The sequence below is a fragment of the Amblyomma americanum genome, chromosome 5 (genome assembly GCF_052857255.1).
Source record: "Amblyomma americanum isolate KBUSLIRL-KWMA chromosome 5, ASM5285725v1, whole genome shotgun sequence".
NCBI lineage: Eukaryota > Metazoa > Arthropoda > Arachnida > Ixodida > Ixodidae > Amblyomma > Amblyomma americanum.
Window position 1 is genome coordinate 139,021,738 of NC_135501.1, and position 15,834 is coordinate 139,037,571.

Below are 15,834 nucleotides of genomic sequence, written 5' to 3' on the forward strand. Positions count from 1 at the left end.
GGACTGCTTTCACTCGCATCCGCACTACGTGTGTCCCCCCTTGCTCTCATGGGTGTGAACTTCGGCCTCTCAGACTTGGAGCCAAATTCACCCTTTTGACCGTCCTTAGCTCCGCGAGCCCGACGCGTCACAAACTCCTCGGCTAGCTCGGCGGCTTTAGCCACCGTACTAACGTCTGGCCTATCCAAGACCCAGTACCGCACGTTCTCAGGTAACCGACTATAAAACTGTTCCAGCCAGAAACACTGCAGAATTTTCTCGTGGTCACCAAACGCTTTCTCTTCTTTGAGCCACTCCTGCATGTTTGACATAAGCCTGTAGGCAAACTCTGTATATGACTCACTTCTGCCTTTTTCATTTTCCCGAAACTTCCGACGGAACGCCTCCGCTGACAGCCTGTACTTTTTTAGCAGACTCGATTTCACTTGGTCGAAATCCTCTGCCTCCTCTCTCTTCAAGCGAGCGACTACGTCGGCCGCCTCGCCGGGTAACAAAGTGAGCAAGCGCTGTGGCCACGTTTCCCGAGAGAACCCCTGCTTCTCGCACGTTCGCTCAAAGTTAACCAGGAACAAACCAATGTCCTCTCCAAGCTTAAACGGCCGCATCAGGTCAGTCATTTTGAACGATACTCGTTCTCCTGCACCGTGTGCCTGACTTCCATTACGAGCGCGTGCCATCTCAACCTCGAGACGCTTCATTTCCAAAGCGCGCTCTTCTTTCTCTTTTTGCTCTTTACGTTCGCGCTCGTCTTTCTCTTTTTGCTCTTTACGTTCGCGCTCCTCTTTTTGCTCTTTACGTTCGCGCTCGTCTTTCTCTTTTTGCTCTTTACGTTCGCGCTCCTCTTTTTGCTCCCTCTCCTCAATGGTCTCAAGGCATTCCGACAGCTCGTCATCCTCAGCCTCCAACTCAAGAATAGCCCTTAGCAGTTCTGGTTTTCTGAGTTTGTCTGAGACATCCAGACCCAACTCTCTTGCAAGCTCCAGCAATTTCGGTTTGCGCAACGACTTCAAATCCATGGCTGCTCCGAATGCTGCTTTCTCTACTGCCTACTATTGTCTTGCCGCAAACTAACTCGGCAGCAACGACAACCACAATTACCAGCTCTGTTTCTGACACTAACAAAAGCCTGGCAAAACTCAGAAGAAGAAAGTCCCGCACTCACCAAACCTCGCAGCCAAGAATTCAGCGCAGTCGTTCCGCTGCAGGCAACCAGTCATCACACAGGGCTCGTTGCACTGCTCCCGGATGGTCGTTGAGCTGCTCAGCATACAGTTGACCGCATATCTTCGCTGCTGGCCTCCGTTGTCGCGATCTCACCGCTGGCAACCAGTTGTTGCAAAAGGGTTGCAAGCCCCAAGGGTAGCGTTGGCCTGGCGGCCTGGGGCAAAGCTGGAAACATCCGAAGGTCCCGGCAAAGGATGAGTCGACTGGCAACAGAACAACTTGTTTATTCTGGCATCGCAAAAGAGCAGCCGGTCAGGGCGACCACGTTACTCGAAGGAAGAAATCGAAGTCTCTCCTGGCGTCCGGCGCACCTGTCTTTTTATACCCTCGGAGTCGAGGGCAAGAAGGAACGGCTTGGGATGAGTCGCACAAGACGGCGACGCACGGACATGTACAGGCGTGACGGGCGCGTCCGCCGGGCCGGCACCGGTCAGACCTCCTCGCCTCCCAGTTGGGGAGCTCCTCTCCCCGGCTGCGGCGCTTTGACAAGCGTGGGCACCAACATGCACACACACACACACGCACACACGACGACACGTGGCATTGAAACCTGCCTGGACGCGTTTGGCGGGAGGCGTTGCGGCAGCGATGAACGGGCCCAAAATGACCGCCACTTTGAACGAAGCCGCGGCGTCCGTTGCATCCGCGCCGGCTATACCGCGCGTCGTAGGCGAGACGTAACAGTAGCTAATTCATCATCATCATCATCATCATCATCATCAAGCTGCATCCACCCTTTGCCTGCAAACTTCTTAATCTAATCCGCCCACCTAACCTTCTGCCGCCCCCTGCTACGCTTACTTTCTCTTGGAAACCACTCCGATACCCTTAAGGAGCAGCGGTTATCTTGCCTTTGCATTACATGCCCTGCCCAAGCCCATTTCTTTCTCTTGATTTCAATTAGGATGTCATTAACCCGTGTTTGTTCCCTCACCCACTCTGCCCGATTCCGGTCTCTTAACGTTACACCTATCATTTTTCTTTCCATGGCTCGCTGCGTTGTCCTTAACTTAAGCTGAATTCTTTTCGTTAGCCTCCATGTTTCTGCCCCGTAGGTGAGTGCCGGTAAGATTAAGCTGTTGTATACTTTCCTCTTGAGATAAATTGGTAAACTGCCAGTCATGATCTGCGAGAATTTGCCACATGCGCTCCACCCCATTCTTATCCTTCTAGTTATCTCCCTCTCATGATCCGGATCAGCTGTCCCTACCTGCCCTAAGTAGACGTATTCCGTCACTTCTAGGCTCTCGCTGCCAATTGTTAACTGTTGTTCCCTTGCTAGGCTGTTGAACATTACCTTGGTTTTCTGCATGTTAATTTTTAGACCCATCGATCTGCTCTGCCTGTCTAACTCATTGATCATGATTTGCAGTTCACCTCCTGAGTGACTCAGCAAGGCAATGTCATCAGCGAATCGCAGATCTTGTTCCCAACTGTTCCCAATTCAGGGCTCGAAATACCTCCTGTAAACATGCGGTGAACAGCATTGGCGAGGTCGTGTCTCCTTGCCTGACGCCCTTCCTTATTGGAATTTTATTGCTGACTTTATGGAGGACTATAGTAGCTGTGCAGTTGCTATATATATCTTCCAGTATTTTGACATAAGGCTCTTCTACCCCCTGATTACGCAATGCCTGTATGACTGCTGAGGTTTCCACTGAGTCGAATGCTTTCTCGTAATCAATGAAAGCTATATAGAGAGGTTGGTTATATTCTGCGCATTTCTCTATCACCTGATATATAGTGTGAATATGATCTATTGTGGAATATCCTTTACGAAAGCCTGCCTGATCATTTGGTTGATTAAAGTCTAACGTTGCCCTGACTCTATTAGCGATTACCTTAGTAAATACTTTGTAGGCAGTCCTTGTCGTCTCCCTTCTTATGAATTAAGCTAATGTTTGCATTCTTCCAAGCTTCTGGTACAGTCGAGGTGATAAGGCATTGCGTATACAGGGTGACTAGTTTTTCTAGCACGATGTCCCCTCCATCCTTCAACAGATCTGCTGTTACCTGATCCTCCCCAGCTGCTTTTCCCCTTTTCATTGCTTCTAAGGCTTTCTTTACTTCATCTTTCGTTACTGGCGGGATGACGGATTGCTGTGAGCGGCTGTCTTTCTCATTAACGCTCTGATTACATTGGCTACTGTATAGGTCTGTGTAGAACTCTTCGGCTACGTTAACTATCTTATTCATATTGCTAATGACATTAGCCTGCTTGTATCTTAATGCATACATCTGGTTTTTACCTATGCCTAGTTTCCTCTTCACTGCTTTTAGGCTACCTCCGTTCTTTAGAGCTTGCTCGATTCTCTCCATATTAAACTTCCTTATGTCGGCTACCTTGCGCTTATTTATTAACTTTGATAGCTCTGTTAGTTCTATTCTATCGGTAGGGTTAGACGCCCTCATGCTTTGGCGCTTCTTAATCAGATCTTTCGTCACCTGAGATAGCTTCCCGGTATCCTTTCGAACTGTCCTACCGCCTACTTCTACTGCGCATTCCGTAATTATTGATGTCAGATTATCGTGCAATGAATGAACATCAAGATTGTCTTCCTCAGTTAAAACCGAATATCTGTTTTGCAGCGCTATCCTAAACTCCTGTGCTTTCCCTCTTACGGCTATCTCGTTAATGGTCTCCTTCTTCACTAGCTTCTTCCGTTCCCTCTTCAAGTCTAGGCTAATTCTAGACCTTACCATTCTGTGGTCGCTACAACGCACCTTTCCGAGGACGGCCACATCCTTAATGATGCCAGGTTTAGCGCATAGTATGAAGTCGATTTCATTCTTAGTTTCACCATTGGGGCTCTTCCAGGTCCACTTCCTGTTTTCTCGTTTGCGGAAGAAGGTATTCATGATCCGTAAATTATTTCTATCCGCGAATTCGTCTAATAACTCTCCCCTGATATTTCTAGAGCCTATCCGTAAATCGTTTGCGGAAGAAGGTATTCATGATCCGTAAATTATTTCTATCCGCGAATTCGACTAATAACTCTCCCCTGCTATTTCTAGAGCCTATCCCATAGTCACCTACCGCGTGGTCGTCAGCCTGCTTCTTGCTCACCTTCGCATTGAAGTCGCCCATCAGTACAGTGTACTGCGATTTTACTTTATTCATTGCCGACTCTACGTCCTCATAGAAACTTTTCAACGGTCTGGTCATCATGGCTGGATGTGGGTGCGCTGGCTTGCGCCACTTTCAGCTTGTACCCCCTATTCAGCCTAATTGCTATAGCTGCTACCCTTTCGTTAATACTGTAGTGCTCCTTTACGTTGCCAGCTATATCCTTATTAATGAGGAATCCCACACCTAGTTCTCGTCTATCCTCTAATCCGCGATAGCACAGTATGTGTCCGTCCTTTAGTACTGTATACGCCTCACCTGTCCTAACTTCTCTAAGCCCTATCACATCCCTTTTAATTCCCGCTAGTTCCTCGAACAGCACTGCTAGGCTAGCCTCACTAGATTAAGTTCTACAGTTAAGCCAATTGCGTCGAATTTATTTGCATCAATTTCATTACCACCTGCTTTATCGTGACACGGACCATTTATGTCTGCCGGACAGCGCAGCGAGCTATGGAAAGAAAAATGAGAGGCGTAACGCTAAGAGACCGGAAGCCGGGTAGAGTGCGTGAGGGAACAAACGCGGGTTAATGACATCCTAATTGCCGGACAATACCATGTGGGGCGTTATTGCTTTGCGCATGTGAACCGGCAACCAGATATTCCCGCAATCGGTAGGGCTTCCTATTCTAAAGCTCATTAATAGTTCCTTAAGGCATTAGAAGTCATGAGTTATCCGTTTGCTCAGCTAAAGCACAAGTCGTAAACTGACCGAGAAAAAGAAGCACTTCAATCTATTGAGGGATATGATGGCAGACATACCAACGTCACCACTCTAGAATAAGCATAACCTACTCAAATAACACAATGCCTCCATAATTCGCTTGTTGCAATACATCTATTGCAATCGTTTGTATCTCCTCGGTCCTAATCGCCGTCCTCCTAAATACCCCCTCTGGCAACATAGAAACTTAGTCCACAAAGCAAGGAATAATTACGGAAGACTAAGTTAACAGATTCCAATTGTTCTCAGAACCCATGTCATGTTTGATCTCTCTAAGAACCAATAAAAAACTTTAAAAAGCATCTAACCAATGGTGACCTAAAATTATCAAATTTTTTTTTGCAGCGAAGTATTCTTTGTTTTCGTGTCATGTTTATTGTGCGAGTTTTTGCTTTACTGATTTAGCGCCATGCTTATAAATGTTATAGATTGCTTTGACATTATAGTGCACTGTCTGTGTATAATGTAACATTTGTGCTGTACTACTGGCGTTTGGTGCAACTAATGTTGGCTAATATTAGAATATTTGGAATTTCTGTGCTGCGACCTGCTGTGTACAATTTTTTCTGGATACTGTGGCGTCGTTAGGCTAAATTTATTGCCTTTTGACACAGTTCGCTCTTTCATCTCTGAGAGAAATAAACCGCAAGCTCGAACCGACTGGAACAAATAAGAAAATCTTCAAGGTCGAAGAATCAACCTTAAAACGTTGAAATGAGAACAAGTATGTACTATAATTCTTACCCTTTAAAGTGTTACGAAATGTCTCAAAAAACGCACATGGTGCGACCCTCTCAGCAACAGAGAAAACGGCTCTTTGAAACTGAGTTATTTAATCTTTGACCTAGATTTAAATGACTTGTACCTAGCCACCGTACTCAAAGTGACTGCACTAAAATGCGGCGTGTCAACACTTCTCCGCTCTCAGGGCAGCGAAGGGTGAGGGCGGAGGCAAGATGCCGCCAATGGTCATCGGCGGCGTGTTGCTGGCGGTTTTGGCCTGCGTCGGCCTCTTAGTGGCAACGTCCGGGCCCAACGACGAGGGTGAGTCCTATCCGCCTCAACAGGCCAAGTGAGCAAGCAAGCTTGAAGTTATTTCAACAGAGCTATCGGAAGATATTGAATATTTATGTCAGACAGCGTGATGTTCTGCCATTTGCTACATTTAGGTGTGCTCTTCCTTTTTGTCTACGCTCATGATGTATATAACTAAAGAACGGGCAATAAAATGGGGTTGTTAGTCAGCGCCGTGTCGCAACTCTCCTCTGTCTAGTGCAAGAGCTTTTTTTTTCGCCTCAAGCGCCAAGTGGTGCTTCCGAGTAGCCAGAAAGTAATCCCTGCTAAGCAGCTTCACAGCTCGACGCGGCTGGTATCCGAGCGACTGTGCCGGAGGAATGAAGCTTCGAAAGACATTCTGCCAGTGACTGAAACGGGCTCGCATGCGAGGGCAAGCATGCGAGGGCAAGCGATGGTCCTCCCTCAGTTAATTGAGTGCCTAGGCAAGGGAGTCGGCATTAAATGAAAGCGGAAGGGAGGGTTACGTGCATTTAATGTGAAACCAGTCGCGCTGTGCTCATATCTAATACACCGTGAAGGATGGCGTTATTGCATGAGAAAGACCCTTGATAGGGATAACACGAACCGTTGAAAACAAGTCGCTTGAAAATAAGGGACCCGGACCCGGAAATAAGGGACCCGGGACCCGTTAATGCGGCTGCGACCGACCTTTTCGCCTGCGGGAGTAGTATGTTAGCCTACAATGTGGCGCCACTTGTGCACTTATGCGCAAATGGGTAGGGGCGCTAAACCTATCTTAATCACATAAAAAGCTTGGAGGCTGCTACAGACGAACACATACCCACATTCTCAACGTCTTGCACCACATACAGCCCACATTATACCCCACAAAATGCCGGCTACGCGGGAGCACCCAAATCTGTATTAGATTACGTGGATAAGTGTAGTGAATTGGTCCTGTTGGTCAGCGTCCATAGTTAAAAACAGCGCTAGTCGTGACTCCGTTGTGTCCCATCCTTCGCACTATTCTAAGTATTAATACTACATGGGCTTGAGAAAGCGTGCAGGCCGTCCCCAAACCCTCAACCTGAGCAGGTCGTGCCGTCCAGCTCGAGCCTAGAGGACCAAAGGCAGCTGGTTTACCGGACGCATCAAGCAGCTAAGGCCGTGCACTAAAAGTCACGCCAGTTCGGGAGACACGGAGTTCTTTATTGAGCAACATGTTCTTCGCCACGAGCACTAGTATACTCATCTGTAGTGTGCAAAGTCTGTGTAGCTTTTTAATAACACTGTCTTTATTATCTGCCTTGAAGCCTTGAGCTCCTACCGCTAGGGTACGGCCCAGTACAATCAGTACTCAGACGGCCAATAGTAATGGCTTTTAATGAAATTATGGGATAGCGGAGTCTCAAACTGGAATTGTTCCAACACCCTTTGCACACAGTTTCCGCATGCCTTTTTTATGATGTGCATGACGTTGTGCGCAGTCCGCATGAAGTTCGTCTTCTCTGCATGTGTTTCTGTACAGTGCAGACAGACTTGACGTGTTGCATGTCTTTTCCATGTGAGTCATATGGGAAGATTTTAGAATTATCAATCGATATATTATTTCCTGGGAATCTTCTTATAGTCAGATTTTGCCGCAACATGCTTAATTTTCACAGAACAAAATGCCGCCGTCCAGGCTGATCGGTTGTGCAATTTCCATCGCGTCGTGTTATGTATCGTGAACGCGGACTGCTGTTCGTGTTCGGCTCTCTTTGTGTCAATTGGTTCACAAGAAGCCTCCATGTAAATAGACAAGCAGATTTTAAATTGCTGGTTAAAAATCCTGAATAGAAGCATTAGCCATTCGTGACGCATTATGTCCCAGCAGCAACGCAAGTTGGGCGCACATGTGGGTACGCTGGAACTGAGAGGGTAAAATGACGTACCGCTTCTGACTGGACGGGTGCCAACGACCGGTTTTATTATTAGTGCATTGGCACTGAGCTGCTTTGTCATTCTCATGGCCAGAAGTGTCGAAAGCATGCCCTAATTTGGGCTTCGCTTCTCAAATTTCGTAGTGGCCCGTCTTACAGTGTGGGAGCCGTCAAGTTCACGTGCATGCATTCTTTTCTTTTTTCAGGTTCAGGATCCACAACGGGAGATAGTGGCGGCCCAGGTGGCCCAGTAGTGCCCGATGGCCCCCCCGGAACCGGTGGTACAAACTGAGCTGCCGCTATTTTGAGTCTCTTCGATGAATTCTAAACACACGGACATGCGTTGAGGCTGAACGAAAGCAGAGTACATTGAAGTGGGCAGGTGTTGCCCGTTCGTTTCCTTTCTGCCGTGAAAAATAGTTCGAGGAAAAACGAAACGCTACTTGGGGGATATTCAGTCTTGCCATGGGAAAATAATCATGCTCTCTCTGATATCGACCACTCCTGAGCTGACCGGGCTGTATACGTATAATGCAACTTGTAACAACTCTGCATCATTTGCGCAAGCGTTTGCCGTTCTCTTATCTCATATCTAAGAATTCCAAATGTGCAGTGTTGTACGAAGCTGCCTGTATTTACTAATCCCTAAATGTACAGAACAAATTTAAGTGGCCAAGGGAAGTGCATAAGAAATAAGAGCATTTCATACATGAAGACCAAAGAAAAAAGAAGCAATGGTGCATTGTACTTCCCAAAATATCTTGTAAATAAAGAACAGAAAAAAGCATTCATTGAAAGCGAACAATGCATACATTGTAACTCTTCTGAACAAAAGAGTTTACAGCCGCTGGGGAAAGGACGGCAAAGGGAAAAGGGGACGGGAAAGGACGTGCAAGGAAAGGACGGCGGTATGTGGTGTTGCTAGGCATAGTGTCACGTGGTTGTAGGCGCTATTACTCGGAGCACAGAGAAACAGTACTGAAAAAAAAGCACAGGTAATGAAGAGAACCACGTAAGCGAAAACGCCGAAAACCTAGCGCAGGGAAAAAAAACCGCTCCACGACCAAACACTACGGTGAGAGGTGATGAAATAGCAAGGCACTGCTTAAAAAAAAAAAAAAAATCTAGGGGTTGACTTAAGTCTGCTTAGGAGCAGTAATGCGAAATAATTGGTCTTACTGCTGCCGATTATGTTGCTTACAGCTGCTGATTGTTACGCCCGCGCTAATTGGTCCCGACGTGGTAAGCGGTCGCGGTGTGGACGGGAACATGGCGCCATCTGGCACCCTCAGGACAAACAGTGCATGCGCAGTCGTGGCCTCTGCGATCGGCTCCGGCCGCGCCGCTCTCTATCGCAGGGGCCACGGCGCAGTGGCGGGGCGCGGTACACTCTATGCTAAACGTAATTTTCCCTTTTCTCTGCACCAGCTTACTACAGGCTTGGCAATTCTCCGTGACACTCAGCTGTACGCTCGGAGCGCCGTTTTGTCGTTCCGTTGTGGTTTCAGGGTGCTACTGTTTCACTGTGCAGTGATTTACATGCGCCCTTTCTTGGTGCTTTGTTTTTTTTGTAGCCTGGGCATTTTCTGTTTGGCGTTTTAACGGGTGCTGTTATTCCCGTGCCATTACATACCAGTGTAAAGTACTGCGTTGCACGGCCTCGTGGGCATGCACATTTTGCTGTGGTACATCGCATACGGAACTCTCACGTCAATGCGGCGACAATCATCGGGGGTCAACAACCAAGATAGTTAACCTTCAGCATTCACTTGAGAATAGCATGGCAGCTTGAACGAAACATATGCGCCTTTCCTCAGACAAGGATGCTTGAATTAATTTTTTTGCCGCTGCATGGATGCGCCCAGGTGGAAACTCCGCTGATTGGAACCTGCTCCACTTTAGGGAATTAGCCTAAACACGTCGCACTAATGGTGATAGTCGGCGTTGTGGCGAGGACTGGCTTGCGCGGCTCGGGTGCGCTGTAAGGGTCGATAAAACCCAAGTTGAGAAGAAAGCAGGGGATAGCGTCCTTGTTTTACAGTTAGCTTAATGGTTTCGTGGCACTCTCGCACTTCGTCCGCCTCGGCAGGATTGACGCGGTAACAATGCAGGCCACACCACTTACACGTGATCACCAGTAGAGATTTTTTTTTGTCAGTGGCATGTTTTAATGTAATAAGGGCCGTTTAATTGCCCCTCTACCTCTGAGCAGAACCACTGGTGACTCCGCCTGCAAGTACTGGCATAATCAAATGAGAGGAATCAAAGCCTCAAGTTAGCGTTCATTACATATCTGAAGAGATATTGTAGATAATTCGGAGACACGTGATCCCATTATAATGAGATATGTAGTCATATATGACTTGCCAATGCGACCGCATTAGAAGCTGTTATGGCTTTACTGGACGGGACGTCAGTTCAGCGCTAGTGAGGTCACTTACAGTGGCAATGCTGTTTTACGTCACGCCCCTCCAGTTTATTGTAATGCTCCGATCTAGTGATGTCGTCTCCGGTGGGAATGCTCCGATCTGGTGATTTCAAAATTTTTTTTTTCAGCCAATGGGAACGCTCAGACATCGTCGTGTCATTTTTCTCCAGCCAACAGGAATGACCCGGTCTGACGACTTCACTTACCTGCAGCCAATGGGAATATTTTATCACTGACGACGCTTTTTGACCCCATGGGGCTTGTAATGCGCCAAAAAAAAAAAATGACTCGTGCGAGAGTGTTGCGCCATGCGACCAGCCTTAATTAACAGACAAAGCTCTCTTGAAGCCGTCCCCTTTTTTATCTTCCCTGGGCCGTAAAATGCTTGCCCTTCACTAAGTGAACGCCTCACGAGTCGTCGCATCGGCCTACTTTCAACCATCTTGTTTTCATGACTGGTGTTCTAAGCGGTCATGTCATGCTTTCTTTTAGTATATAGATAACATTTTTTTCCTCAGTGCCTGCCGTTCATTCACCCTTGAATATCAGCAGGCCACAGATTGGCGGATCTAAAAGACCGCATAGCGGCCCGCTCTGGGCACAGGCCACCTGGTCTACAAGTTTGCGCTTCAGGTCACATATCTCGGCACAAGCGTCATGCTGGACTGCTCACTTGACATGTATATGGCCTTGTAGCTCGCTATCATCACTATTGGGCTCTCGAGGATGATGTCTATGAAAGTTTTTTGCCTGTTGATGAGCAATATTGAAACTTTTTTTTTTCCGCACAGGAGGAGATAGCTCCATAGACCCGTCAAGTAAGTACTCCATTGCTCTTACGAAGTCACAAAGGGCTTAAAAAGAGGCTGGTGGAAGGTGTCAGTGCGCATTGTATTTTTGCTCCCTGAGGCGCTGACATTCAGCCAGCATGATATTAAGGCGAAAGCCTTTAATGGTTCATACTGTCGTCCGTCCGTTAACCGAGGGTGTCACACGTGTTAACTCAGGAACTAAAAAAAGATGGGAGAAAATGGTTGCTTTCAGACAGATAAGGAAAAAATGAACCTAGAAGCCAAGCTTGATGACTGTAAGGTAATTGTAGTCAAAATGTCAGAACTGCGTCGAAATAGCGCGGACGTCAATATAGCTACGGGGACGATGTGACTTCACATCCACCGGAAGTCGTCACAACAGTGTAAACTTCTACAGAATGGTTGGAAAAACGTCGGATTTGTCAAATTAGATGGGAAAATGTGGAATTAAGAGTAATTAATACTTAAGATCCCCAAAAGATGTATAATTTCCTCGGGAAGGGTGTGACGTCACATCCACCGGAAGTCGTCACGGCATAGTGAATATTATCATAGAATGGTCGGATTTCGCGTGTCAACAGTTTAGTTGCCAAAGTGCCTCGTATTTTTTTTATTTCCGGAGAAACACTATTAGGCAGCAATTATGTCAACAGTAGTGATAGATGCAGAAGTAAGGTTTCAGTAAAAAATAACGGCAGCTTCAGTGCCAAGATAGAAGAGCAGTTTTTTGCTTTTTTTTTCAGAACGGACGAATTTTGTCTAGTATTGCGGAGTCTCCCTTCCTGGTGACGACATGGCTCTCGTGCAATTGCACCGCGTTTCGGTTACAAGAATTTTTGTCACGACGAAAGCAGATTCCAAAATGCTACGATGATATGTGCTGTGCTCATATAAGCATAGGTATTTTACGTGTTCTAAGCATTCGAGTATTGTCGGTGCCGCAGTGGTACTGGCAGCACGAAAAGAGGTTTTGTTTAATGCGAGAATATGGAGCGCTGAACAAACTGTGGCGGAGCAACAAGCTATTGCAAAAGCGATGGCCTTCAGCTTCTAGCTGGGAGCACGCTAAGCCCGACTGAAGCCATGGCACACAGTGGGCTCTGCTGCTGTCCGAGCTTGAATGTTTGCCTAATCCATCTATATTCTGAAATCTGGAGAGGCGCGTTTTTTCTACTGGAAGTGTATTGTTAGGAAAGTAATTTACCGCTACTTACCTAAGACGAGCACACAGAATGGTGACAGGAAGGGCGCTCACTGGATCTAAGACTCGTTACATTGATTTAGAAAGAATAGAGTCAGCGCATGCGCATTGATGACCATAGCATTCTACATAAATTTATGAAGCGTGCAATTCAGTAAACTTAGTTTAATTTGCCCCGTCCTGTTATGTCTGCCTGTGTGCTCAACTTAAATATGTATAGCTGAATTGCTCTTCTAGAGTCCAACAATGTGTGCTACTTTTGTTTAGAATTGCTGGGTAGCGTCGGGCAGCCATCAGCACCCTCCATATCTGAAAATCGGAGCACTCCCATAATTTGGAAGACCGGCCACGGAGAAAAAAATTCGAAAGGAGACTCAAAATATTGGAAGTATGCTAGCCCGGAAAATGCATTAAGATGAGTTAGTGGGTAGGTTGAGGTGGATTAGTGGGTGGGATTAATATAATAATGTATGATGATCCCATGAAAGGTACTAGAACATTCCGAAGGCGCTGACTTATTCATACCATATAAGGGCGATGGAACCGGTTCTAACCGGAGTTTTGGCAAGAACAACATTAGGCTAAAATTTGGTTAAGATGAACTCAAGCTTTTGGTCGCGTATTTCTGAGGTTTGACTGCACCGCCATCTACTGCTCGTCCAGTGATCGCGAAGTCCATATTAGCCGCAGCGCCACGAGTTGAGACGAGTGGTGGCGAAGAAATACTCATTTCGAACTTAAAAGTTCGCAGCAATTGACATGTCTTTCGCCGCTGAGCTACAGCCAACAGAGCCTTCCAAAGAGCCAAACAATCCAGTTCCGCAGTGAGCGAAAGTCGGCTGGAATTGTTCTCAGTGCGTGACATGTAAAATAGCGCAACAGCACACGAGAACAAGCAAGAACATGCGCGAGTGCTCGTGTGTGTTCTTGAAGCTGTCGTGTTAAGTCTTTAGGCCTCCAGGCCATCTTGTTAATTCGCACGTTGCACGCCTGCAGACTGGACCTACTTCGGAGCAGAACTAGGAGAACTGAGCAGAATTGAACACGGCGTGAGCGGAAAAGTGTACGCTGCGACGGAGTCTCTCATCTGCATCACCGAATTCAATTACGACGGCACAGGACCCGGTAGGTATTAAGTAGCCAGCATCTGATTTGACAGGAAATGTCAACCACGGTTGCTCAAAACACCCCAGGCCACAGGGTGTGTTTGTGAGCATTTTGGTGATGGTGTCAGCGACAAGCCCCGAAACTGTATATCTGGAGGCCGGGAAGGGCACTCAATTTCACCTATAAGAGCAAATGGCCGACTGTACCATTCAAAAGCAGATTTTTTGAGCCGTGCACTGTGCAATGTGAGTTCACGTTAAAGAACTACATGTCGAAATTTCCGGAGCCCTTCACTACGGCGTCCTCATTAACGTAAGTCGCTTTTGGACGTTAAACCCCCATAAACCATAAACCTTTGGCCTGGGAACCATGCCTGCATTAGCATGTGGTGATCTGCGGGCCTTACTTTCATGCTCAGTGGCAATCACTGGTTGGCTGCCTGCTCCTCTTCGTGATGAAAGTGTTTTCATGAATGTACAGGCTCTGCCAAAGGTAGCCAGGCGCATGGCTTGCTTGTCAGCCGCATAGGGAAGTAAATATATGCGAACCCTTGTCTTCACCTTCCAAGACCTTTCTCCTCTTCGGGGTAGCCGTAAGGGCTTTGAGGAACAAACCATGCATCCTGGTGACGCTTATTGTTGCCTAGTGGTTTGAACATCGGCTATGCATGCGGGAGGTGAGGATTCGACCCTCTCGGGTACCCATAGGTAAGACAATGGGCACACGCTTCTCCCTGGCCTCGTGCTCCGTTTATCTGGGGGGAAATGATTGGAAAAGGGGCTTCATCTCTTGTGGTCGCAAATACTTTGTGACATGAAGCTCTTTGGTCAAAGCTGCCCTTGCGGCTCAAGAATTCAGCCCCGCCATCAAGTGGAGACGAGGTTGTGCTAAACCACCCGCGGCGATAGCATGATACTGCCAGGAAACAACGAAAAAAAATTCAGTGTTCAAAAGCAATGAAATCTCTTTAAAAAATTAATTTCGCCCATTAGAGTGTCATAAAGTTACAAAGGTTACAGAAATAGTGCTTGGCGCAGCCATCATCGCACCGGGTTTTTGCAAAATCATCTGAAATGTCATTGTGTTAATACGCTATGCATTTTTCGTGAAACGGCTGTTTAGCAATAGGCGTTCCCATAATGAATTTTCACCACGGCGAGAAAAATTGTGAAGATTGCTTGGATGCATATGCGGCCATGGTTTTGTTCTTAACTTATTAGCTCATGGTATGGGTAAGGGGGCTTTGGACCAAAGTTTTACACGAGCCATTAATATGACCAATGACAGTCGGTCAGGTGACCTGGCAATCTGATGGCACCATTTCGTGCGGGTGACAACCACAAAGTTTCTGAAGGAGGAGGGGCTTCTGGCTTTGACAGGGGCTGACGCTGTCTTGGCAATGGTCAGTTATGTGGTGAGCTCTGCAGCACCGCGACCGGTGTGGGCTTCGCCATTTTATTGGTTTTTCGGGACCACTGTTGGGGAGTGTAGCTGGCTTGCCTTTGGGAAAATGCGTGCTTCGCTGCAGAAAGCGATGACAGAGAGCTCGGGATATTGTCGCCAACTCTAACGAAGAATCTCTGGTGAAAAAGGTAGCTTGTTAAGCGAGTTTTGCATTACGAGAAACACGTTGGATGAAACGGGCGAAGAGACGTGCACGCGGCACTGAGCAGACAACTCAGCTGCATTGGAGAAACGCTCCGGACTGTGTATTAAAAACCATAATAAGAAAATGTTTCAGTTACGAGTCTCACATATTCGTTTTATTTTCGCATGGCTATTTTTGTGCCTAGAAAGCCATCATCTTCATCATCGACATCAGCCTACCTACGTCGACCGCAGATGAAAGGCCTCTCCCATATCTCTGCAGTTAAACCAGTCAAGTGCCAGCTGCAGTCAGCTGATAATTCCTGCAAACTTCCTATGGTAGGATGCAATTGAAAAATGCATCCGTGAGGAAAGGCCGCCCAGCCAGTGGAGCTGATCGCTTGTCATGCGACGCGGTTAATCCTCTACGTTCAGTCGCCGGCAGTTGCCAAGTACCTGCACGAAATGGGATTAACTGCGATATTATAAAGACCGGTCGACGCCATTTCTGGAGCGCATTCTTTAAGACAGATTTGCCCCCAAATGTTTGAGTTGGCCGAGTATAATCTCATCCGCCCACGTAATATTCTGCCCCCCCCCCCCCCTCCCCCGCTACAACGCCCGTCTTCGTTTGGAATCGACTCCATTACGCTTAACCAAGATAACCACCGATTATCTTGCCCTG

The 15,834-nt window shown here is 47.2% G+C and overlaps 1 protein-coding gene across 2 annotated transcripts in view; it reads left to right on the forward strand.

Annotated features, from left to right (window-relative positions):
• LOC144135084 (uncharacterized) overlaps positions 1 to 15,834 on the forward strand; it is a 124,982-nt gene that overhangs the window by 16,898 nt on the left and 92,250 nt on the right. Inside the window, exons 3-6 of one of the 2 annotated variants that reach the window (XM_077667841.1) lie at positions 6,004 to 6,119; positions 8,221 to 8,295; positions 11,234 to 11,260; positions 13,452 to 13,580. In XM_077667841.1, coding sequence (XP_077523967.1) covers positions 6,032 to 6,119; positions 8,221 to 8,295; positions 11,234 to 11,260; positions 13,452 to 13,580 — 319 coding nt within the window. In that variant the 5' untranslated portion in view covers positions 6,004 to 6,031. The remainder of the gene's footprint in view (positions 1 to 6,003; positions 6,120 to 8,220; positions 8,296 to 11,233; positions 11,261 to 13,451; positions 13,581 to 15,834) is intronic. The other variant, XM_077667843.1, reaches the window with a different exon arrangement.